General features: G+C 44.9%; 7 protein-coding genes across 7 annotated transcripts; 2 read left to right on the top strand and 5 right to left on the bottom strand.

The window, feature by feature from the left end:
- Positions 1–5,309: 5,309 nt before the first annotated feature.
- C8Q71DRAFT_721215 (uncharacterized protein) lies at positions 5,310–7,428 on the bottom strand (the record flags this gene model as incomplete). The annotated part of the gene is made up of 8 exons (XM_047921424.1): positions 5,310–5,330; positions 5,362–5,426; positions 5,838–6,232; positions 6,285–6,405; positions 6,491–6,588; positions 6,648–6,796; positions 7,141–7,354; positions 7,397–7,428. 8 exons carry the CDS (start codon positions 7,426–7,428, stop codon positions 5,310–5,312), a joined length of 1,095 nt encoding a protein of 364 aa, XP_047782185.1.
- A 2,669-nt stretch (positions 7,429–10,097) lies between these two features.
- Positions 10,098–10,635, top strand: C8Q71DRAFT_721213 (uncharacterized protein; the record flags this gene model as incomplete). The annotated part of the gene is made up of 3 exons (XM_047921423.1): positions 10,098–10,145; positions 10,171–10,439; positions 10,560–10,635. The coding sequence occupies 3 exons, from the start codon at positions 10,098–10,100 to the stop codon at positions 10,633–10,635; spliced, it is 393 nt and encodes a 130-aa protein (XP_047782184.1).
- Positions 10,636–11,515: 880 nt separating this feature from the next.
- Positions 11,516–11,809, bottom strand: C8Q71DRAFT_677544 (uncharacterized protein; the record flags this gene model as incomplete). The annotated part of the gene is made up of 1 exon (XM_047919722.1): positions 11,516–11,809. A coding segment is annotated over one exon (294 nt), but the record flags the coding sequence as incomplete, so codon positions are not given.
- Positions 11,810–12,075: 266 nt separating this feature from the next.
- On the bottom strand, positions 12,076–12,348 carry C8Q71DRAFT_702168 (uncharacterized protein; the record flags this gene model as incomplete). The annotated part of the gene is made up of 1 exon (XM_047920230.1): positions 12,076–12,348. One exon carries the CDS (start codon positions 12,346–12,348, stop codon positions 12,076–12,078), a length of 273 nt encoding a protein of 90 aa, XP_047782182.1.
- Positions 12,349–12,814: 466 nt separating this feature from the next.
- Positions 12,815–14,323, bottom strand: C8Q71DRAFT_701927 (uncharacterized protein; the record flags this gene model as incomplete). Its single annotated transcript, XM_047920215.1, has 1 exon — positions 12,815–14,323. One exon carries the CDS (start codon positions 14,321–14,323, stop codon positions 12,815–12,817), a length of 1,509 nt encoding a protein of 502 aa, XP_047782181.1.
- Positions 14,324–15,099: 776 nt separating this feature from the next.
- C8Q71DRAFT_721211 (uncharacterized protein) lies at positions 15,100–17,575 on the bottom strand (the record flags this gene model as incomplete). Its single annotated transcript, XM_047921422.1, has 16 exons — positions 15,100–15,329; positions 15,382–15,564; positions 15,694–15,965; positions 16,164–16,190; positions 16,243–16,323; positions 16,373–16,450; positions 16,502–16,525; positions 16,572–16,619; positions 16,675–16,728; positions 16,780–16,797; positions 16,851–16,904; positions 16,958–17,161; positions 17,218–17,250; positions 17,303–17,386; positions 17,449–17,511; positions 17,568–17,575. 16 exons carry the CDS (start codon positions 17,573–17,575, stop codon positions 15,100–15,102), a joined length of 1,461 nt encoding a protein of 486 aa, XP_047782180.1.
- Positions 17,576–17,929: 354 nt separating this feature from the next.
- Positions 17,930–20,297, top strand: C8Q71DRAFT_721210 (uncharacterized protein; the record flags this gene model as incomplete). Its single annotated transcript, XM_047921421.1, has 12 exons — positions 17,930–17,974; positions 18,089–18,217; positions 18,272–18,463; positions 18,485–18,500; positions 18,523–18,658; positions 18,733–18,813; positions 19,022–19,046; positions 19,078–19,194; positions 19,250–19,346; positions 19,542–19,742; positions 19,894–19,973; positions 20,127–20,297. 12 exons carry the CDS (start codon positions 17,930–17,932, stop codon positions 20,295–20,297), a joined length of 1,290 nt encoding a protein of 429 aa, XP_047782179.1.
- Positions 20,298–24,826: the final 4,529 nt, after the last annotated feature.

Below are 24,826 nucleotides of genomic sequence, written 5' to 3'. Positions count from 1 at the left end.
GGTGGGCTCATTGATGAGGTAGCCATGGTGGGCTCATTGATGAGGTAGCCATGGTGGGTGATATACCTGTTGAGGAGGTGCATTACAATCCCTGAGGTACGAAGGAATCATTCTTATGACTGGAGGGCATGAAACACCTTACAGTGGCACCCGATTTGGAAGGAGTCCACGTGACTTTTTGAGGCCCAGATAAGCAAAGATAAGTAACTGATACTAATGTCCTATTGGCGGGACCTAAAATTTGAAACTCCCAGACGATGCGACTTGCACCAACAGATACAAATAAATGCTGTGGCTGGCTGCTCTGTCCTGGGGTGAGGGCCCATGAAACACCTTCCAGTGGCGCCCAATATGGCAACTGGTGGCTTTCATCATGTGACTTACAGGCTGGCTGGCTGCTGTGGCCTGCCAGCGCTCACACTGTATACAGTCAATTAGTAAGTAATCATAGTAGACATAGTATGCCCATCTGATAGCCATCCATTCAAAGAGTATACAGTAATATTCCTAAGCACTTACAGTGGCTGGCTGGGCTGGAAAGTGCAAAACAAAAAAATCTACATGTGCCTTTGCATAAGTCAAAGCACCTGTGTCTGCTCCAGATACTCACTGAATCATCAGGACAGTGACCTCATGCAGTTGAATGACTTTGTATGTGTCAGTTGCTTCTGTGATACAGCAAAGATGAGCAATATTGGGCAATTTGAACACTAGTGAGCATATAATTGCTTATGTGTCATGTCTATCACTGACTTGTGTCATTTATGATGACCAGCTGTACCCGTTTAGTTTCCTGTTATATTATCAGGATTTTGCACATTTTTACAAGCTCATAACAAGCCCATTTGCCCTGTATCAGCTGTGGTTTCCTTATTGGGCAGGTTGTCTACTACTTATGGCAATACACAGAACAGCACACTCATAGACCTCATCTGGGCCCCTCTGACTAAACACTGCATGTATGATACATGCTTAGCATCTGTGGGAGTATGTGTGCCACACAGACAGTGACTAGAGCCTAATGTATTGCTTCTGTAAGCACTGGGCTGATGATACAGCAACCAATGTAGATGTATTGAAGGTGTAACATGAAATAGAGTCTTTCTTCTCAATTGGAGCCTTTCAATTCATTGTCTATGCTTTTGATAATATTCACTGAATTCTCCGCATTTGTTTAGATCTGTACAAGCTAGTTTAAGAGAAGAGAAGTAACAGGCTTACATCGCTTACTAAGTGCCCATTAAGCGCCCGTGTGCCATTCAGAGTTGCATCCACCTGGAATTTCCAGATGGATGCAACTCCATGTGGCAGGGGAGAGATGCCGATTGGCTGATAAGCCCATTTCCTTGCCCTGTTAAGGCAGGCCTGCCGATGTTTGGGCTGAGTTTAAAATTCAGCCACAAGGCCATTAGTAGCACAGTCACTCTGTGACTATAGGCCAATAAAATCCGTAAAATCTTCAAAATATTATGCTTTGTAGCCCTCACACTATAGAGTCTATGGCTAGTCTTACCTTCTCATGCACTTCAATACTCAGGGCACAATTCACAAAATAAAAAAATCACACAAATGCCTCGGTGATATGCTTGTAGTCCTTTGCATCTGGTAAATGATATCTAAGAATGCAATTGTATGCCTATAAGCACCTTTGTGTCTAGTAGTGTACATTACAAATCACTTGCTGTTGTTTCTGGTATGTGGCTCCACCTTTGTAGATGTAGAGGCACATGTGAGTTTTTTTGATTTGCATTTTGTGGCTTTGCTAGCCATTGTATATGCATAGCATTCACATTTCATCTTGCAGTGTAGTCTCCCAGACTCTGTTGCAAACTGCTGCAAAGTGAATGGCCCTTAACAGGATTCACCATTCTCAGCCCAGCAACAAGTTTCATTGAATCCAAAAAACCTCGAAATATTCATGCTAGTAGTCCTCATAGTAATATGCCAATGAGCATGCCATCACTCAACATCAAAAAGAAATTAATGGGTAGAGATTCAATGAGAACACTGGCTCAATAGGGGAAGTCACAAATACATGTTCCTGGGGGAGATGGCCTTGGAGCTCACGGAAGGAAACTGCATTGTTTTTTTCATTACCACGTGGCTACATCTGTTGAATGTTTGTAGTGTGTATTCTGTCTGGTTATCATTCCTGTCAACAATTCAATTATCATCATTGTTTGCTTTCATTGTATCATTACCAAGATATTTGGACACTGACATTTCAATGCTTTGAAGCACTTAACAATGCATATACTATCTGGACTGGTAGTGTGACTATTTCCCAATTTCTACTGTGTTCCTGCTCATTCCAGTTATCATAAGATCCTTCAATACTGATATAATTGCTGTTGTATGCTTGGTAAATGATGATTATATGAATCAATTAATAAGTTATAATGGTAGACTCCATTTTGGTCACCATGTCACCAAGCATTACCACGGTTTACATAACCTGTTACCATTTTGGATGGCTCAAAGAGATCTTTGTCACTGAGATTCATGTCCCTATTGACAGTCCCTATTGACAGGGTGATTAACTCTGTAATCAGCTGTTTACATTTGAAGCAGGAATACATCACACTGGAACTCAAAGATGGCAGAGAACCTAAAAGAATATGTTTATTGACATCATCACTCACACTTGGCAGTTCTCTTATGACATCTGTTTGATCACCAATGGTCAATCATAACATACATATATGAAAGCCATTAATATGCTGATTGTACTGTAGCAATCAGTGACTGATAAACACATCATAAGTCAACCTCCCTGTGCTCTAGATATGCCTGAGCCCAAGGGGCAATCATAGGTAACTGAACTGTTCTGACACCACATTGGCATGCCTATGCACCCTCTAAGATTTGATGTTACAATGTGACACCATCAATAACTGTTCATGACAACAATTGGCAGTAGCATCTGCTGAAATGGAGTGATTACTTGCATAGAATGCTGCTAGATATGACTGGCTCACTTGTGAATTCATTACAATCATGTAATTCATTTTGGATAATACATGTCAGCTACCATGCACCCAACAGCCATCACAGGCACAGATTATAAACTGGACAGAGGACCAAAATTGTGCAGTAATCAAAACAGAGGTTAGAGATCACATATGCAGTGAGGAGCAAAAGATGATTACCAAAGCAATGCTCTAGCCATAGGCAAGGCATTTGAACTCACAATTCTGTGGACCCATGTAGAGTAAATGGTGGATGATGAGCTCAATAGTTGTTGGTACGTAGATGGTACCATGTCTGTAGGGAAGCCTGGATATGTAAGTTCAATCATTGTGAAGGTCATGAAGAAGAATAGTGGGGTTATCAAGGCATTGTTGGAGTCTGGGTTAGGATTAGTATAATACTTACTTCAAGGTAACCAGTTACTTGAAGTCAAGCAATAGAGTAGAGGATGTCTCCTTCGTTATAGAGGAATAATAACGAAGTTGTATGGTTTAAATGAATAGATTACCGAAGTATTCAATACTCGGTAACTCAGAAGGAAGCGTCGGTAATGCTTAAGTCCAGTAGAGCAGTTACCGAAGTGTCGGTAATAAATGATTACCGAGAAGCAATGTTAGAACATTGATCAGTATGATGAACCTTCTCCGATGAACCCGACTCTTGTAGTCAGTTGAAGTTACTTAGACCTTACTAGTAGCGCGAGGACTGTACTAAGTAAGGTCTCACAATCACAGGTCTTAGAGCGCGTCGGTAAGAACTCAGTGAGAGTGGTTGAGTGTCTAGTATGGCTAACTTAGCACTTGGGGCGAAGCAAGTCTTCATGTGGCACACAAGGTGAATTTCGGTAAAGAGTGTAGATGTTTATTGCAGTCCTTTGTCTCGTCTTATATACATTTCTGAGCCCTCAAACCTGTACACTACAAGCAGTCCAAGGCTATCCTATGTACCTTACTTGAGATGTGTCTGAGCCCACAGCATAAGTCCTCTCTGTGCCAAGTCCGAAGTATCAGCGCAGCCTTTCCTCGGTGATCCTTCAGTGTTCCCAATACCGACGGTCAATAGACTTTGGAGACTCGGTCCTTCCATCTGTCGGTATTGAAGTCCTAATCGGGGTTTTGGCAATTCCCGTGAAAGACCGGACATTACCAAAAAGCGTTCTGGAGCCATTGTCAAGTCCTTCATTGTGCTTACATAATGAAGGACCATTCAATGGCGGAGTCTAACAATAGAAGTGTTTCCTGGGCATATATAGCGGACTTCAGATTGTCAATACATCCATAACAGACTTGCTGGGGAGTGGGCCATGTCTGGCAATACGATCCCTTCAGTTTGAAATCTCAGAGCAAGCAGGCAACATGTCTAGTACTGTCACATCTGTAATACTACCCCCTCAGCTCCAGACATTCAATCTTACATATCTCCCACTCTGGATTCTGACTTGTGCATGCCTGTTATGGGAATATCTCCGAAATCCCAAGTCCGCCTTATATGCCTCAACTCACAAGCTATTGTTAGAATCTCCACTATTGTCGGAAGGGTCCATTAGATAAGCACAATGGACTCCTAGACTATTGGTTGAGGACGCGCCTCGGCAATAACCGGTAATCTACGGAGTTTGCCGAAGTGCGCTTTAGGACTTCAATACCGAGGGCAGGAGGGATCGAGTCTCCGAAGTCTATTGACTACCAATAGAGGAATCGCCGAAGGATCACCGAGGACTACTGACCATCGGTAATGGGAACACCGAAGGATCCCCGAGGAAGGCAGGGTTGACACTTCGGACTTAGCTCGGTGAGGACTTAGGCTGTGGATTCTGACATGTCTCAAGTACCGTACGTAGGATAGCCTTGAACCGCTTATAGTACACAGGATTGAGGACTCGGAAATGTATATAAGACGAGACGAAAGACTGCGGCAATCTATCTACACTCTTTACCGAAATTCACCTTGTGTGCCACACGAAGACTTGCTTTGCCCCGAGTGCTAAGTTAGCCATACTAGTCACTCGACCACTCTCACTGAGTTCTTACCGACGCGCTCTAAGACCTGTGATTGTGAGACCTTACTTAGTACAGTCCTCGCGCTACTAGTAAGGTCTAAGTAACTTCAACTGACTACAAGAGTCGGGTTCATCGGAGAAGGTTCATCATACTGATCGACGTTCTAACATTGCTTCTCGGTAATCATTTATTACCGACACTTTGGTAACTGCTCTACTGGACTTAAGCATTACCGACGCTTCCTTCTGAGTTACCGAGTATTGAATACTTTGGTAATCTATTCATTTGACCATTCAACTTTGTTACTATTTCTCTGTAACGAAGGAGACACCCTCTACTCTATTGCTTGACTTCAAGTAACTGGTTACCTTGAAGTAAGTATTACACTAACTATAACCCAGACTCCAACAAAGTCTACCAATGTACAGCTCTCCTCCTCAGTGAGGAGCAACATAGCTATAACAATGTCAATTTGCTACAAGGCTGCTTGCTGCCTAGCCCAGCCCCAAGCTGATGTAATTGTGGACCTGCCATATCACGTGACACATATTGCAGTACGCGGTATATATTGTGCGAAGGGTAGAGTACGTACAGCTATAGATACAACAATGAACAACTGTTGAAAACAATGAGTGAGTGATGGACCACAAGGGTACAACAAGACAACAGCAATAGGACAGCGAGAATGACCACAACAACCACAACGACAATGACAACCCGACGACTGCAATGACCACAATGACCTGACAACTGCGATGACCATGACGACCCTATGACCGCGACGACAATGACAACGATTGTGACATCGATGTTTCGAGCAACAGCCAGAGGGTTCAACGTAGTCCTTGTCTTGGGCGTCCTGCTTACGCTGACCGGGTTCCATGGCAGCATCCGTGTTGTACATTTCCACATGTTCCATGGCCTGCTCATTGGCCGGGTCCGTCCACTTGTGGTTGGTGAAATGGAAGCTAGGCATGGGCAGGCTCTGGTACCGTGGTTTCTTGGTCAGTTTGCCATGGAGCAGATCATGGTAAATGTTGAGACTGCTTAGTACATCCATGTCTGGCTCAAGAGGATTCAACTCCGAGCCAGAGGGAACAGCAGGGGAGGGAACAACAGGGGAGGGAACAACAGGCTTCAAGCCAGAGGGAATGATGGACCGGTGGTCTTTGTTGCTGAAACTGTCGTCGTTGCTGGGCCACTTATTGAGGCGGTAGGTGGCCATGACGACCTTCGCTATACTGCTCCCCGGGGCAAAGACACTGTGAACGTTTTTCTGCCGCCATTTGTTGCGTGGCTTCGCAGAGAGCAAACCCCAACACATTGATCATGTCCTTGAGACCATAATCTCCTTGGTCTACATCCTCAGGCAGCTCTGCAGCTGATGCTGAAAGCCCAGGGAGCACGTCCCTCTTCCACGTGTTGATCTCATCTCCTTCAAATTTCCTTCAAAGCCAAGCACCATGGCAGCAGCAATTCCTTCATAAATCCTCTGCAGCTTGCGGATCTGACTTATATACTTGATGCAGACAAGAGGCGGCATCTGTCATGGTTGACATAATGGCATGAGAATTCTACCCCTCCAGCATGGGTGACTATGCATTTGTAGTAGGTAGAACTGTTGTGGCAATCATATTATGTGAATTAGTCGGAATGATTAATGATATTTAAACTCACTAGGTGCAAGACCAAGGCCCATTGGGTTCAGTGGCAGCGGCAAGGCGCCGGGCATCGAGAGCGGCTTGAGAGCGCACAGTGTGAATGCCCAAGAGATGGGTGAAACCTGCTTCCACCCGGTGTACCCATTCAACTATGACGTCTGGATACTGCTCAGTGCCAATAGAGGGATCCATTCACAAATAGTAAGGCTGAACTGATGATGAGCGGGTTGTGGTTTGTAGTGAGAGAAAATTTACTGAACGCATGGCCTCACTTCCCCAGCATCTAATTTTGAACTCCTATTTTTAGGCTTTAATCTATCTGTAGCGGTGCAAGCACGGATCCCCAACTCCTCTTGGGAAACTCAGACTGCATAAGGTTCTAACAATAAGGCCTTAGTACTAGGAAACAGTCTATTAGAACAATACCACTATGCACCACATAAAATATTGTGGTACTGAGCCAGCATCACTGTCATTCAATATTGTCGATGCCTACTGTTGGAACATACGGCCGAGCACGTGCCCAAATGCCAACGCGCTGACATGTTGCGATATGGCACAATGTTACTGTACCCGCCGCCGCCCCTTAATGTACCCTCCCCATCGATGATACCCCATACATAGGTCTGTGACTGCCTGTATTTACTCTTTGCGTGTTTGCCTCCCCGCCCCGAGGACGAGACAAACTGCTTCGATTCTATTGTGTTCCCGCTGATCTTCTTGCTTGTTCTCACGTGATGCGACCTCACTTCAACACCTACTTACTAGTGAGACTCACTTGGATGCCGCCCGGGCATCTCGGGGCCTCTAAGGCAGCCTCTGTTGAAGTAAGCGGTGGTGGGGCATGGGAACGAGCAGGTGGAACAAGTAAGCAGCGGGAATCAATAGGTACTGGAGCGGTTTGTCTTGTCCTCGGGGCGGGGAGGCAAACACGCAAGGGTAAAATACACAAGGATTGTGAGTAATATACGAGTCCGTAATTGATGGGGAAGGTACATTAAGGGGAATGGTGGGAACAGTAGCATCACACCGTGATGCAGCGTGTTGGTGCATTGGTATTCGGGCACGCACTCAGCCATATGTTCCAACAGCATCCACTTCGACCTGAACTGTCTTAGTCTATGTTACACCACACCCAATCCTTTGTTGAAAAGAAACTGGAGACGCAACTTCATAACACACTTTTATACATACTTGCAGAGACATTGCATTGAGATCCAGCCAACGGAGCCGGGATGGAGTGGAACTACCTGCTATATGTGGAAAGCACATGTGCTTGGTGCCGGGACTGCACCTTGTTATGGTAAGAGTTGCTCCTGTTATGGAAAGTTCTCCCACGTGTATGGTGGCATGCTACGGCTTGTCGATGTTTCATCTTGAGAAAGCCCTCCTCCCTTTGGGAGGAGTCAGGGATCCATTTATGGTGCTTGTCCCCTTCTATACATTGATAAGTACTCATTCCTCATCCATATTCTTTGTGCGTGTTGGGTTGATAGTTGTTCTGCCTGACAGGTGTAGGTTGTGTGCATGATGTTACAATAATATTGGGGCGAGTGAACGTAATATTTGCAACAAAGAGGGGGGTTATAATAGCAGCTGGTGATGACTTGGATGTGCTCAATACATTCCCAAGTGCTCCTCCACCTGCAAGCACACTTTGTGTGTGGCCAGCATCATGTCCACACCCTGCTCCCACAAGTTGTTGTCCCATCCAAGGAGACTTGAATCCTTGGGATAGTCGTATGGCCAATAGTAGAAATAATCGGTCCACACTTGACCGAAGTAGTCCGTGTACGCGGACATGTACTTGTACGCGCCATTTGGGAGGCGGACCACCCAGGTCTTGCACAGCCCGCTGCTTGAACAGCAGCTAAGGGCGCTATGGGTAATAGATCTTTACTAGGTCTTGCAGATATGCGCAGTGTTTGCAACTCTGCCATCAACCTTCTTCCACTTTCAATGCACACTCAGAGCCCAATTGAGGGCAACTTGTGGTCCCTGTGGCATCAGGGAGATTGAGCAAGAGCGGGTGCCGTCATCGCAAGGTAGAGGAATTGCTGGCCTGACCGAGTCAAAGGCTGGGAGGGACAGGCGGCGGCTGCGGACTGGGCACCACTGCATTGTGGACGTCAAAGTTAGGGATGTTCAGATAGCAGTGGCGGGGGTTTTGAAATAGTGATGTGCTTCTTTTACATGCGCTGAATGCTTCCGTTGGAACACGTGTATCAATTCCGATCATTCTGGCAGTCAGCGTCTATTGGTACAGTCTAGAACGAGCCATTGTCCAACTGCCAGTTGTACCCCCCTCTGCTGATACCGTAACTGAAATACTGTTCGTACTGGAACTCTGATCTTCCCCATGGAGTGACCACCACCAATTGCCAGGTGACCATGGTCGTCACGAGATTGAGTTGAATGCTTGCGCGCATCTCGCGGTCAGCACATTGGTCGTAGTGCGCCCACACGAACTCCACTCCATCGGGCAGGACGTGGATCCATTCTTTGTAGAATGTCCTAGATTGTGCTAAGTCATTTCGGGAGCCAGCTGAGAAATCACCTAAGCCTACATGGTCCGGTGAAATGGATTGTCGGCTTGTCCATAGTCTTCGACGTAGGTGATTGCATCACACTGACAATTTGTCCAGATCTCTAGCCCAACCATCCCGATTGGCATCTCCCGGGACACGACTCCCTCAAATGGTTCGACAATGTGGATGATCGGTTGCGTAGTCGTGGTCAGCTTGGGTGCTAGGAGAATATAGGGCATGGTGCGTGGTATAAGAGGCAGTATAGGTAGGGCTGAGTTGTGGCACAGAGTAAGGTCATGAGGGACAGGTCGCGGTTGGGGCATGCGTGAGTATAAATATACAGTGATACGCCCTGCATCTTTCTGCAGAGCCGCTAACACATGTTGGGATCACAGCTAGGGCCTTAGCTTCACGAAGCTTCGCAGGCTGTAAGTCTCAAGCACTGTGTGAATTGAGGAACTTGAAGTCCGATAACAATGGAACGTGTTTGCAGTCTGGCTGGGTCGGCAGATTCGATCACCGATCTGCGTCTTGATGAAGTCATGGCTCTTGTCCCCTTCTATGCATTAGTAGGTACTCCTTCCTCATTCATACTCTTCATCACTATTGCAATTGTACTATCCAAGGCCGGAGTCTAGGCTGTTTCCACAATCACTACACTGGGACCCACAAGAAAGCGCAAGTGAATCTGAAGAATCAGATTCAAGATCCGAATCAAGCGGAATTGATGAATGGGTGTAAGATTCGCAGAAGCTAATCAAAATGCACTCACACGCTGTCACACATGGCACATCACATATACCTGGGGATTCAGGTCAACACCCACCATCACAGATCACTGGAATCTTCCATAACCACGACCACATGCTCCTTGATCCCAACTTCTTTCCCAAGGTGCCTATTGAGTATCTTGTGCTGGCGTGACTTGGATATGAAACATGCGACATGCGGCTGTATCCCCCACACAAGTCCTCATCCTCAACATTGTGCGTGTCAAATTTGCCTCATCAGTCCTCCGGTCGTATGGATGGGTTGTCATGGACATCTGTGGTCCAGTCCACCTCACGCGGCCGATACTCTGCATGGCGCGTTGTGCTGGCCTTCCAAGGCTGGTGCCTTAACCTTGCCTATCAGGCAGACACTAACAACTGCGCCGACTTCAACCCTTACATCATATACCTTCCCTGCTCCTGCTTCATGGAGCCAGTTGTTCCACAACCTGCGTGTACCTGGATGTACGTCTGGGAATCAGTCATCAGTTGCTTCAAGTCCATGAGCTGGTACGTTCTTATCATTTCTCCACCCCTCATGGCAACAAGGACATTGCATTCTAAACATGGGGGTGGATGCCCAACTTGCAAAGATCATTGCTAATGGAAAACATGTACCAGCATTTGCAGTCATGATGAAGATACTGTCTTTGACTCAGAGGTTGAGATGGGCAGCATGGGGGAGAGTGGTGAGATGGGTATCTGAGGACCAAATTGCTTTATTTGTATAATTCATGGACTACATAATAGACAATGACTGCAGTTTGATTGATCTTATTTGAGGGAACAAATAAGTGAGTAATATACTTCAGTAATATGAACAATGCTACTGCACTTGTGAGAGATGTTCCATCATGTCCTGACATATAGTGCTACTGTCATATTCCTATTTCCCAGTGTACGCAACACACCTGTTGCTGTTGCTTTTAATTGTCCCTCATTTGTACATTTTTACCTGTCTCTCTTCCATCATTGAACCATATTTTGCCATCTGTTGAGATAATGCGGCAGGTGAAATGAAATCCTCCAAAATAAATTACTCCCACCAGACGGTAATCCACTTGGCCTTGTAAAGTGGGCAATGTGAGCTGCTTACTGAGTTTTGTATTGTCTGCTTGGTATACATTGAATGCAATGAAAAAGGGTGCTTGCAGAACTGTACATTCATGGATCATAGTTGCATTGCAGACTCTGCATCTGTCAGGCAACCTATGTTTCAAGGCTGCCTTAATCCATTGGGATATAGTCCGGGTCTCTGATGGAAGGCCACGTGCTATTCTAGAATTCCATAGTGTTGCATCCAGTGCCCAGAGCTTGGTGCTCAATATCAGCCATTTTCAATGTATTGTTGTCATCCAGCCAACCACTTGTATGGGCAATGTGTTCAACTTGCTGCATCTGAGCAATTCTCCCTAATGCTCTTTTTTCTAGAACACCCCAGTCTGGGTCATAGTAGATGGCACCATCATCTCCAGTAAGGCTATTCTGCACAATGTCTGCGTAGTCATCTGCATCTGTATCATGCTGATCTTGTTCATCATCATCATATCCAAAGCTGTTGCCCTCAGTCTCCCTCTGCTTAGAGAATCATCTCTGGAGTCATTGCATTCATCCTGTATATGGAAGAAATTCATGATATCCATCTGACGGGAAGTGAACTGGTGTGCAGCAAATGCATCATCCCAAGATTGCCCAGATTGCTTCAGGTCTGTACCTATCCTCCATGGCTTGAACAACATAAGCATAACAAGACAATACTCTTCCCTGTTTCCTTTGTCTTTCCTTGGAAGACTGCAACCTACAAAGTTAGGGACCCTTGCACAATGCTCAGGCTGCATGACTGCCATGTGTGTCTCATACTGCGGATGGGTTGGAAGAAATCGACTAGGCTCATGGAACTGTTCAGCAGCATACTTCTTTTCATCCTCTTCTGCCTGAAGTGCAGTATCCTTGGTAAGCAACATTTCATCGTCACTATCAGTCTCATATTGTGTGGTGGATCCACCACCATGCCGTCTGGGCAAAGGCTTGATGTCCCGGACTCGTTCAGCTTTCACATGTTGTGTCAACTGGGTGACCTTTTCATTGACAGCTCTGAGCTTTTGTGTTGCTTGCTTTTTTGACCCATGGTCTATTTTTCAGCCAGTCAGATCCAGTCATATAGGCTAACATGGTCATATTTTGTAGGCCTGTGGATGTAATCCATCTGCTGGGACATGCCAACAAAACTGTCCTTGCTCTTTCCAATGACCACCTTGGCAGGGTTCTGGTCAGGATTATACAATATGTCTTCCTCAGTCCGTGCTTTCATCACTTCATACTTGTAGCTGCACCAGTAAAACAGTTTGAATATGTGGCTAGTATAATGATCAGGATGGTTGAGTAAATACATACTGTTGAGCTCGAATTTATTCCGCATTTCTGCGGTTGAAGATGAAGTGTCATGCGTCCTTGCTGTTCCACAGTGCCATAGTATGCTGCAGTTTTACCATATAGCCCAGGATGAGCAGCTCCCACTCCTAAGACATGCTTGATGAATAGCTCCACTATAACATGGAAGAAGCGTGCACCAGCAACTGGGTTTGAAGCAATTAACCTTGTACGGGTGTCACTATCCAGTACTAGTTCTGGCTTGTATGTCTCATTTGTGTCAGCAAAATACAGGCAAAGCGGATGTTTTACATCTGCTGGTGCAAATGTAATGAACCATGAGGGTGCTCCAAGATATGAAGTAAGAGCCCATATCTCATTTCTCATGTATTTTCTGTTGGTCAATGAACCCTGAACTTTATGTGCAACATGGTCAATGTCCTGTATGAGCTGGTAGCAATCTTTCTCAGCCTGTGTCTCTGGCTTGTAATGATGACCGTCCTTTAGCTTATCTGTCAGGTGTGGAAGCACAGTTTCATCAATGGACAGTATAGTATCTGTTTGGCAATCTCTGGAAATTTCTGTTGCTCTGCAAGAAGAAATCCTCCTGTTGTACTGTTTTTGGTCTGTTCATGATTGAAGGCAACTAGTGGAAAGGATTGCTCAAACTGAAACCGCTTGTCATGATACATCAGCAACTGATGTTTCCTCTCTGCCTCAGATACCTCTGCATATCCACGGGCATTGCCAGGACCACCAAGTCCATATGGAAACAGCCATGGGAACATCTGCGGATACAATTGTGGGTTGGAAAACAAAGACTGCGGCTGGTCTGACTGTCCAATACCTAGCGCCATGTTCTTTTTATTCTTGAAATACTGTAGTGCATATGCACAAAGGGCATTGGTACTCATCTCAGATAATTGCTCACCCACCAGCCCATGAACAACAAATGGACATGGCCCTTCAGTGGTGCCTTCATTGTCATCTGTGTCATTGGCAGCCTTAGCCTCTTCATCCTTTCCTCCATCACCAGGATGATAGTCTACAATGACAGGAGGACTGTCCTCAGAATACATGTTCAAATTCTTGTAAGATATGGTGAGGTCTGCATAGTCTATGTGATTGAGCTTGAGCCATTCCAGAGCATTGGCCACTTTATTGCGTCTCACTAGCAGTGGAGTGCAATGATGTTCCTTGGCCAATGGTTTTGTTGGGCCAATATATATGTATGCAAGCACTTCATCCAGCTCCTCAGGGCTAGGGGGTAATGCATTGTATACCTTTGGCATAGGTATGGTATGGCTTACTGCATTGGCTATCATTTTACTCTGCAGAGAGCCCTTGACCCAAACAACACATCTGTTATGGTTCACTCGGCTAATGAGAGTGCGCTCAGCCCAAGTCAAGTTCTGCAACTGCACACGTACCTCTCCAATCCACAGCCCATTGGCTAGTGCCTGTTGTGGTGCTGTGCCATTGTCCAATGTCATCTTGCAGTTCTGACAAAAATGTAAAGACTTTGGGAGAAGAACAGGCCCTTTTAGTTCCTCTACATGATCACATTCTGACTGTTGTTCTTTTCTTGTCACACCTGTGCCATCTGTTTCAAGGATGTGCAATTTGTGAGATACTGTTGACAGAGGATACAGTCTTGAAAATGGAGTCAATAAGCCACACACTGCACAGCCAGTTTCTGCATGTTGTAGTGGATGAATGGCTTTGGAGTAATCAGCTATGACTTGCTGTATCAGAAGTGGGCTTGGTGGTGGTGGTGGGAAAGGTATGCTGGATGATGCATCAAATTTGGTGGTATTGCGGAACTTCTGCACCCGTGCTGTTGAGTTCACATGTCCACTCCATTTTTGGAGCAGTGACACACATGTACTGCATTGACTTTGACACTGGTGAGACAGTACTGCGGTACGTCTGGTGGTCACTGATGATTTCAATGGACATTGAATATTGTGTAGCTTTGTTATGATTTTTAGATGCTTGTGAGGTAGTGTAACCAATTGCTGCATCATACTGCCACATTTTCTGGTTGTTTTGTTGGGCTGACCAATCTTTTGAATATATGCTCATGATAGACAAAATGTTGCATAAATGACTGCACATAGTTGTAGTGGGCACATTGATGTATAAGCAGCCCTGATATCTTTGCAGAGTAGTCATGTGAAAACATCATATTGCGGGACAGGGCAAGTTTAATCTGCTGGACCAAAGGTTCTAACATGACACGTGGCACTACAAAACGTGCCCATGAGTTGAACCAAGGGTGTGAACAATGTTGGGTTTTGGATGTCAAGTGGATGCAGATTTTTTGGAAGCATTTTTGTAATGGCGCTATCCTGAACCATCCCTGTACAGGGTGCAGAAGTTTTGGGATGTGTATCTGCAAGCACACAATGGACAAGGATAAACATCATGTTGCCTGCATACAGGCAATTTGAACAAGTCATGTGATATGAAAATTGCATCACATGTAATCAAGTTCAACCATATTTTGGCATCTAACATTTCTTCCTCCAACCACCATGATGCTGTCCATGCAATCTGCATTTTTTACTTTCACAGTTCTTCTGTGCTGGGCATGTGCTTTCATCAGCTGTAGTAGCAACATTACCACCAAACAGCTCATGACAGACACCTGGAATGGCACAAGATACATCACAGTCCATTGAGCAGTGGCATGCGATTGGTTCATATTGCACACATGTCCTCAGGCATAGCAGCATATTCATACATTCATAGTGTCATACTGTGCATATAAGGCATACACATTGCAATAAGTACATGATCAGTTACCCCGAGCCTCATTCCCAACCAGGATGACAACACCAGCAACATTGAGCGACAGATTGGTAGGCTCACCCGCACAACCATAGGTGGACACAGTGTGCAGCACAGCCACAACAGAATGGTGTGCTGGCTCCTTCTCAACAATAGGACAGTTGGCGGCAATTGTCTCAATGTCAAAGACAGGGGCCTCCTGCTGCTCAAAATAGTGCCTGGCATCCCAGATGGGTACTGTGAAATCACAAAAATAAGAGCGTGTCCATGATCATCACAAAAAACATACTCTTCTGGTTTGAAGACACTGCTACCTGTGAGCTTGATATTTCCGCAGGCCGGCTGCGGGACTTGGGGTGCTTGGAGGCAGACAGTGAGGACACCTTGTCCTTTATGGGGCTCTTGACGACCTTAGTCAGGTCAACAAAGGACTTTCTGGAGTACGATGGGCGGGATTGGGATTCATCTATTGCTGTATGAGCAGGAACATCATGAATATAATATCATACTGACCAGATATCTTGGCTGGCACGGTGTTAAAGGACATGTATCCCTCGGCCTTCTTGAAGGATCCCAACATCAGATCATCGTGACCCAGCACACCAGAATCCCCACGCAAGATCAAGCTCCACTGCAAATAGCGTGATGGTGATCCACTTGCTCTGCCTATCATGAATATAGTCGAGGTGGCCCTCCATCAGATAGCTGAACTCTACAAGGCCCTGGGTAAAGTTGACGACAGGATTGCCGTTGAAGGTGATGACTGGACGAGTGTAGCCAGGTAGGCTAGTGGAGAAGTTCTTAGGGCTTGCACGGGCAGGGTTGACAAGCCAGTTGCCAGTGAAGGACCACTGGATAGTGCGCTTGAAGTTCCTGTGTTAATTGGATCAATGGGCATAATAGCACATATGTGTGTCTGGATGATTATCAGAAGCATGATCATATTCTCAGACAAAATCCATACTCAGATGGCTGCTTCCCATGCTTGAGGGTTGTTGGTATCTCAATGACGGTGTCAAGTCTGTGCCCTAAAGGTTCATGGCCATTCACATGAAAATGGAGATCATTTACCAATTGCTCCCAATGAACACAGCCTCCCTGTATATCACAGATGTCATCCAATTCATCTGACAATGAATAAATCACATACTTGTTGCTTGTTCCAGCAATGAATGGATTATCATCTGCATCCAAACTGATTACTGCCTTTTCCTTGCCTTTGCCTCTATTGCTGTAAATAAGGTCAGTGATTGATCATATTAACCCACAATATAATTTACACTGTAGTACGTGACTTCTTGGTTGGGGATGCAGTTGTTGACTCTTCTTCATCTGCAGCAGGACTTGGTCGCTCAATGCTACAAACACTAATATCAGATTGCATTCTCATGACACACCATACAACCTACCGCTTGGCTCTCACTTTATCTTTGCTGTTAAAGGTCAGCATGCATATATTTCTACATGAATCATTCAAACCTTGGGGATGGTGTTGCAGGAGTGTCTGGCGGACCCGTCAGGTTTGTCCTATCAATAAATGAGCATGGTCAATAAGCTGCCATTGTACTGCTCTAGAACATACCTTTTGACGGGACTATCCGGGGTTGAACCCACAAGTCCAGTGTCCCGGTCAGGGCTGATTGACATGAATATCAACTCAGTGAAACCAGTCACTGTCTACACACACCTTGACCTGGACATTTCACTGAAAACACATGAATGAGAGACAGCATATCAAGAGAGAAGCTGACAACTTACAGGATGGAGCGACATCTTCTCAGTCTTGAGGTAGAGGCAGGGCCTCTGGTAGATCTAGAGGTCATTTTGTCAGCAATGCATTAATGAGGTTATATCAAACCACTTACACAACAGGCTCATCATCACTCGATACAATTGTAGCCACATCTGCTATCTCCTGCTGGTCATCCTCTTCATCAGAAAGCTCAACAATATCTTCATCATAATGGTCTTGATAATTGTCAGTGCCCTCAATCCCTCTGGCCTCCCGTGCTTCATCATCAATGAAGCGGCGGACTTCAGCAGCGCTGGCCTTGGCCCTTGCAGATGGACTGTATATGTAATGTATAGTGAGTGAAAGACATAAGATCAATTGATAATAACACACTGCTTGGGAGGTCCACGCTTAGCTGGCTGTCTGCTGTTGTACATCATTACCTACATCAGCTTACATAACAAAGACAATCACGTACGGCTTCTGCTTTGGCCTTGGGACATAGTCATCTCCACTGTCAAATACCTCCTCAGGTTCAATCTTGCCCATCATAGCCTTGAAGCTGAAAAATGGAGTATACATATAGTTTAGTACAGTGAGTGAGGTCATGGACAAAGCACCTACAACTGGGTAGCAGCACGCAGCTTCTTAGGGGTGTTTGCAGCACCACACTTTGTAATACTAGATCTGATACAGCTGCAGTATGAGACACCCAAGCCACAAATAGACATACAATGACTCACGTAGACATGACAGGTTATTGGTATGAATGGGATGAGGTACTGGGGCTGCTTGGAAAAATTTCAGACTACTTATACAGAGAGTGAGGGAGTTATCTATCAGTGGATCAGTCAGAGACCCAACAATTGTGTGATCAGTGTGATGCTGATAGTTGCCATCAGAAATTGAAGCATACACAATATTTTGGATGCACAAGCCAGCCACCTACATGAACTGCTGCATCCACTCTCAACAGCTACATTTGACAACTCAGGCAACACACAGGTGCATTAGGAGTCAACATAAAACTGAGGGAATTCAAGTCATCATAGATGACAAAGTCCAACCATCCTGCAGAAGTCTGATGTTCCATTGATTGGCGCTCATGGAAGCATCAGATGTTTCAGATGCATGTGTTGATAGGAATATAGTCAGTCTTCACAATGATGATTGCTGAACACATCGGCGTGCTAGCTGGTATCCCATTGCATCCTTTCGTCCTGCACTCATGGCTCTTGTCAAGCTGTAATGATGCATCTGACAGTACAGTACATTCAGCTGCAGCTACATCTCAGACAAAGACTCACAGACTGAAGGACAACAATTACACAATGAATTGACCCTGGCTCAGAGTGGCAAGAAAGCATCAAAGCAACTTGTGACCATGGCTGCTGTGTGTACCGACATAACACATTATTATTGGGCTAATAATGCAGGCATTACATAGGCTGATCACTTACGTGCATCTGCAGATGTTCTGAACCATGGGTCTGGCAAGGACAAGTTGCTTGTCTATGGAGGACAGGAAGACGCAGTGGCTGAAAAAATGGTACTCAGTATTCAAGGCTATCTGCTGAAGACCAAGTTACCACCCATCACAAAGGAGTCTGAGCACACGACTTACCCTACAAAACATATAGTATATCTGATCATATTGTAGCATAGCGCAGACCAAGGTGCGCATTGGAGGCCTGGCAGATCCACTCTTTGACCAGGGAGCTGTTGCGGTTCTTGCAATTCATCAATTCCTGGAATCAAGGCTTGGGTCGGGGTCGTTGCAAGATATGGATGTCAAGCGAGAGCAGGGACACATTGTTCTTGACTTTCATAACCGGTACCTCACCCCCCGTAGTGAAGCAGCAGCATCCCATTTCCCAATGACTATGATCCAAGACACATCTTGCAAAGCCAGGTTACAGATGAGGTCTTCACAGCCGATAATGCTGTGCAGTTCTATGAGCGGGTCAAGCTGGATGGATCTAGTTGCAGGTAAGTGTATTATTTAAGACATTTGTACACTGGCTCATGAATAACACTGTACCAGCAAGATCAGTTCAAATAATCTCATCCAACTGCCTTGAGTGTTGGACAGCTTGTTGAGATCCAGACATCCTTTGCTGTGGTTCCAAGAGGCAAGACAAAGTACAAGCTAATCAACAAGCTACAATCAATCTGTGTTCTTGACCGGAGCATTGAGAATGTACGCACAGATTAGGCTGACTGTATGTTTTATTGCATCTAATCTTTATACAGGGGATCAATCAGGAACACATCCAAGCAGCCTTGCGGAAGACTTCACCTACCCAGAGAGTAAAACGGAATGTGTGCTATGAGGATGATGACAGTGAAGTTGAGGAAGCCAGAGAGGATGTGAGATCAGCAGATCAGAATCTCCGTAGTTATATCTGTGATACTGTGAATGCAGACCATTCACATAATAGACAGCTACATTGGGATATACATGCCTGGCAAAGTGGAGTTGAATCCACGTAATAATCAGACTGGCCTCAAGCCCTTGCATAGTACAACTCTTTTGCCTGAATCCCATCATCCTCAGGAGCATCAGCATCAATGGATGAGGCCACCTCCCCATTGTCAGGATCTATGATATCCAGGAACCATTTACTGTTCACCTTGTCCACCAAGGTTGCATCCCTTGGGTCATAGCTCACAGATGATGTTCTGAAAACGAATGAAAAGGTGCATGACTCACGTAGTATGGCTCGTCCTTCAACTGTTTATCTTCCCCATGGCACACGGGGCATATGAAGCTCCACACATCCTGTATGGCAGAGAAGTCCAACCACCCAAGACACTGGGCACAGACATCCCGGGTGCAGCGGCAACAGGTGACAAGGCTGCCACCGTTATGGCACCGGTAACAGTACTGCAAATGTGTCATTCATCCGCTAACAATGGTACAAACAGTGCACACACAATGCTTGACTGGTCATGGTCTGTAACATTGCTCTCTTGCTCAGACTCAGGCTTGTCCTCCTGCTCATCCAGCTCCATGTCTTCATCGTCTGTAACACCATTGATCAGCACCAGGATCTGCTCCCTTGACAGGTTGCTGCGTTGTCAATAATCAGACAATCCTACACTCTTTGATGTGTTCTGTGTGGTCCGAGCCATGGTCTGCAACAACAGTGAGCATACAGCCAGACAACAAAGAACGTACCCTCAGCTATGTCCAGTGGGAAGATGGGGGACACAAGGAGTGATTCCACACTCACGGTTGCATATGTGACAAATTGCATTGGACCTGTGATTGGGATTACTTCTTTGATTGTATCAACCAGCTGTGGAAGGAAGCATATGGCTTCTTGTCAGAGCCCATCAATCTGATGCGGATAGAAGCAGATAGCTTTGTGTCCGTGATCATCAATTTGATGCTAATAGAAACTGCTGCGGAAGGAAGCATATGGCTTTGGGTCACAGCCCATCAATATGATGCAGATAGAAGCATATAGCTTACTGAAACCATCAAACACGTGACACATGGGGTTGATACAAGACAGTTCCTCTTTCAGCAAATTCATCACATGCATTGCCAAGTCTTAGTCATCAGCTAGTCCCAAATGTAATAAAGTGGAGGGATCATTCATGAATGCGCAAAGACTGGCCATGTCTTTGAACAGCCATGAATGAGGTGAAGGGAGTGAAGCCAAATGAGTAATATCCTATGATAGGTGAAATGGTTGTGTGACAAGAATTGCGTGGAGGTCCCTGAGGAAGAAGCCATGTCAGTGAATCACAATCAAAGCCCCAATCAGTTGAATACCTACCATGCCCACTTCTTGGAACCCATGAAACAACTAAGCACCTACATAGGCACCATCCCCTAGATGTCAAATTGAGTAAGGTATCTTCTATCACAAGAACACATACTGGTGAATACAAGTGTACAGACAATCACAAACAAGATGGGCTACAAAGCATATGAATCATTGACATGTGGGTCCTCAGACATGCAACATGACGCACACTTGTCTGGGACGGCATAGCCATTCAATCCCCCAGAATCCACAAGACAAGAGAGGGTACGATGCAGATGAATCACTGACATGTAGGTCCTCAGACGTCCAACATGACATATGCTTGTCCAAGACAACATAGCCATTGAAGCCCCCAGAACCCACAAGGCATATGGTGGTGCATCTATGCATAGCAAATCAGTACACAAGAAAAACAAACTCCTACATGGGCCTCAGGCAAGATCAGGCACCCTGCACGCCCATGGCAACATGCAAGGGGTCTGGCTGTGCACATAAAAGTTGTGTGAAGGTTCAATATAGGCGACAGTGATGGACATGATGAGAGCAGGGAACAAAGGGGATGAACGCTCAAGGTTGATCTTTATGTGACAATTTCGGGTGCTTCCTAAACGAGGCCAAGCCATGTGCAGCACATAACAAGTCGCTGGGCACTTGTGTACACAGCCTAGAAACAATCAGTTTCATGCAGTTTGGAACAGCGCACATAACAGAATTACGATCCCTGAGGTACGAAGGAATCGTTCTTATGACTGGAGGGGATGAAACGCCTTACAGTGGCGCCCGATTTGGAAGGAGTCCACGTGACTTTTTGAGGCCCAGATAAGCAAAGATAAGTAACTGATACTAATGTCCATTAGTGGGACCTAAAATTTGAAACTCCCAGACGATGCGACTTGCACCAACAGATACAAATAAATGCTGTGGCTGGCTGCTCTGTCCTGGGGTGAGGGCCCATGAAACACCTTCCAGTGGCGCCCAATATGGCAACTGGTGGCTTTCATCATGTGACTTACAGGCTGGCTGGCTGCTGTGGCCTGCCAGCGCTCACACTGTATACAGTCAATTAGTAAGTAATCATAGTAGACATAGTATGCCCATCTGATAGCCATCCATTCAAAGAGTATACAGTAATATTCCTAAGCACTTACAGTGGCTGGCTGGGCTGGAAAGTGCAAAACAAAAAAATCTACATGTGCCTTTGCATAAGTCAAAGCACCTGTGTCTGCTCCAGATACTCACTGAATCATCAGGACAGTGACCTCATGCAGTTGAATGACTTTGTATGTGTCAGTTGCTTCTGTGATACAGCAAAGATGAGCAATATTGGGCAATTTGAACACTAGTGAGCATATTATTGCTGATGTGTCATGTCTATCACTGACCTGTGTCATTGATGATGACCAACTGTACCTGTTAAGCTTCTTATTATATTATCAGGATTTTGCACATTTTTACAAGCTCATAACAAGCCCATTTGCCCTGTATCAGCTATGGTTTCCTTATTGGGCAGGTTGCCTACTACTTATGGCAATACACAGAACAGCACACTTATAGACCTCATCTGGGCCCCTCTGACTAAACACTGCATGTATGATACATGCTTAGCATCTGTGGGAGTATGTGTGCTACACAGACAGTGACTAGAGCCTAATGTATTGCTTCTGTAAGCACTGGGCTGATGATACAGCAACCAATGTAAATGTATTGAAGGTGTAACATGAAATAGAGTCTTCCTTCTCAATTGGAGCCTTTCAATTCATTGTCTATGCTTTTGATAATATTCACTGATTTCTCCGCATTTGTTTAGATCTGTACAAGCTAGTAAAAGGCTTGCATCGCTTACTAAGCGCCCATTAAGCGCCCGTGTGCCGTTCGGAGTTGCATCCACCTGGAATTTCCAGGCGGATGCAACTCCGTGCGGCAGGGGAGAGATGCCGATTGGCTGATAAGCCCATTTCCTTGCCCTGTTAAGGCAGGCCTGCCGATGTTTGGGCTGAGTTTAAAATTCAGCTGCAAGACCATTAGTAGCATGGTTACTGTGCTACTATAGGCCAATAAAATCCGTAAAATCTTCAAAATATTATGCCTTATAGCCCTCATACTATAGAGTCTATTGCTAGTCTTACCTTCTCATGCAGTTCAGTACACAGGGCACAAGTTACAAAATAAGAAATCACACAAATGCCTCAGTGACATGCTTGTGGTCCTTTGTGCCTGGTAAATGATCTTGAAGAATGCAATTGTATGCCTATAAGCACCTGAGACCTGCTATTTGGAGCATCTTTGTGTCCTGTAGTGTACATTACAATCTACTTGCTGCTGTTTCTGATATAAGCCCCACCCTTGTAGATGCAGAGGCACATGTGAGTTTTTTTGTTTTGCATTTTGTGGCTTCACTAGCCATTGTATATGCATAGCATTCACACAATATATCCTCTGAATGAAGGACTTTCAGGAGGGTATAGTATGCTTGTATCATTTGTTACTGATGTGTGCTTTGAAGGCTTGTAATGATTCAGTTTACATTGTGCAATAAGTGCTCAATAAGCGCCCATGCCATGCGAGATTCACTCGTTGACAGGTCAAAATTTTGACCTGTCAACAAGTCATCTTGCAGTGTAGTCTCCCAGACTCTGTTGCAAACTGCTGCAAAAAGTAATTGTCCTTGATAGGATTCACCATTCTCAGCCCAGCCACAAGTTGAAATGAATACAAAAGACCTCGAAATATTCATGCTAGTAGTCCTCATACTATAGACTCTATAATGGGTATCAGTTTGCTGTAGTGTCCATTACTCATGCCACAATATGCAAAACAAAAAGTGCACAAGTTGTCATGGTTTTCTTTACTTTGTTCAAATAAATAACACAGCATATCCACATTTTTAGACCCACTGGATAGTGTATCATTGCTAGACTGCTGAATCAAAATGCAAAACTGGGAGATTGGATCCAGGGCAACTTTCATTAGACATACAGTTCATGAGGTTCCTTAGATAATATCTATGCAGGATAGCAATGACACTCCCTTAGCATACTGCTACTTTTGGTCAAAACTGCCCTTTTGAGTGTTACTGCTCTTCCATGGCCATGATAAAATCAAAAATACCCCAAAAATCCACAATGGTATGTGTCATATCATAGATCTGATCTTGGGTATCACTTTACCATGTAGCTCGAGGGACTTCCGACTAAATTTGGTTTCTCTCCCACTTATCTGATTCATATAACCAAATAAAATACTCACAGACATTCCATCAGAGTATCTGGCTACTATATTGGGCAGAAGGATTTCCCTGTGAGTTGGTGGTTTGCTATTTGATCTGAGCTCAATAATCATTACAAAATTGGGGCATGCTTGACAATTGTTGTGGTGTTGCTTCACAACAGTGACAGCTTCTTTGCAAGTCATATGACTGTGTTTGCTGCCCAATCCAATATTCAAGCTGACTACTACAGTGCTGCTCATGTAATATCTTGTAAATTATTGGTTGAAATGACTGACAATGGCTATATAGTGCTGTACCCATATTGACAAGTTGAAATTTGTCAACAACTTCATGCTGCCCACATTTTTGTTGTGGCAACACCTCTATGTAGCATCCAATGAAAACCATTGAGTGATCACTGACTTCACTACAGGGATTCCAGCAGCTATTTGTGTTGTACCAGGCAAAATGAAGCATACTTACATGTTGGATCAATACTATATAGGTACTACCACCAGAATACATCTCCACATTCCTATTCTGTCCAACCTATGCCTATATCACCGCATAAAGGGTCACTCAGCATTGTGTACTTTATGCCAATGTGCATGCCATCACTCAAAATCAAAAAAGAATTGATGGGTAGAGATTCAATGAGAACACTGGCTCAGTAGGGGAAGGCAGATGACCTTGGAGCTCAAGCAAGGAAACCACATTGTTTTTCCATTAGCAAGTGGCTACATCTGTTGAATGTTTTTGATATGTATTCTATGTCTGTCTATCTTTTCTGTCAGAATTTCACTTGTCATCATTGCATGCTTTTATTGTACTATTACCAATATATGTGCACACTGACATTTCAATGCTTTGAAGCACTTAACAATGCATATACTATCTGGACTATTATTGTGACTATTTCCCAATCTCCCAATCTCTACTGTGTTCCTGCTCATTCCAGTTATCATAGGATCCTTCAATACTGATATAATTGCTGTTGTATGCTTGGTAAATGATG

Source organism: Rhodofomes roseus (assembly GCF_022264815.1).
Source record: "Rhodofomes roseus strain CIRM-BRFM 1785 chromosome Unknown C8Q71scaffold_4, whole genome shotgun sequence".
NCBI lineage: Eukaryota > Fungi > Basidiomycota > Agaricomycetes > Polyporales > Fomitopsidaceae > Rhodofomes > Rhodofomes roseus.
The sequence above is the reverse complement of the archived record's forward strand: the minus strand, read 5'-3'. Positions and strand labels throughout refer to the sequence as shown.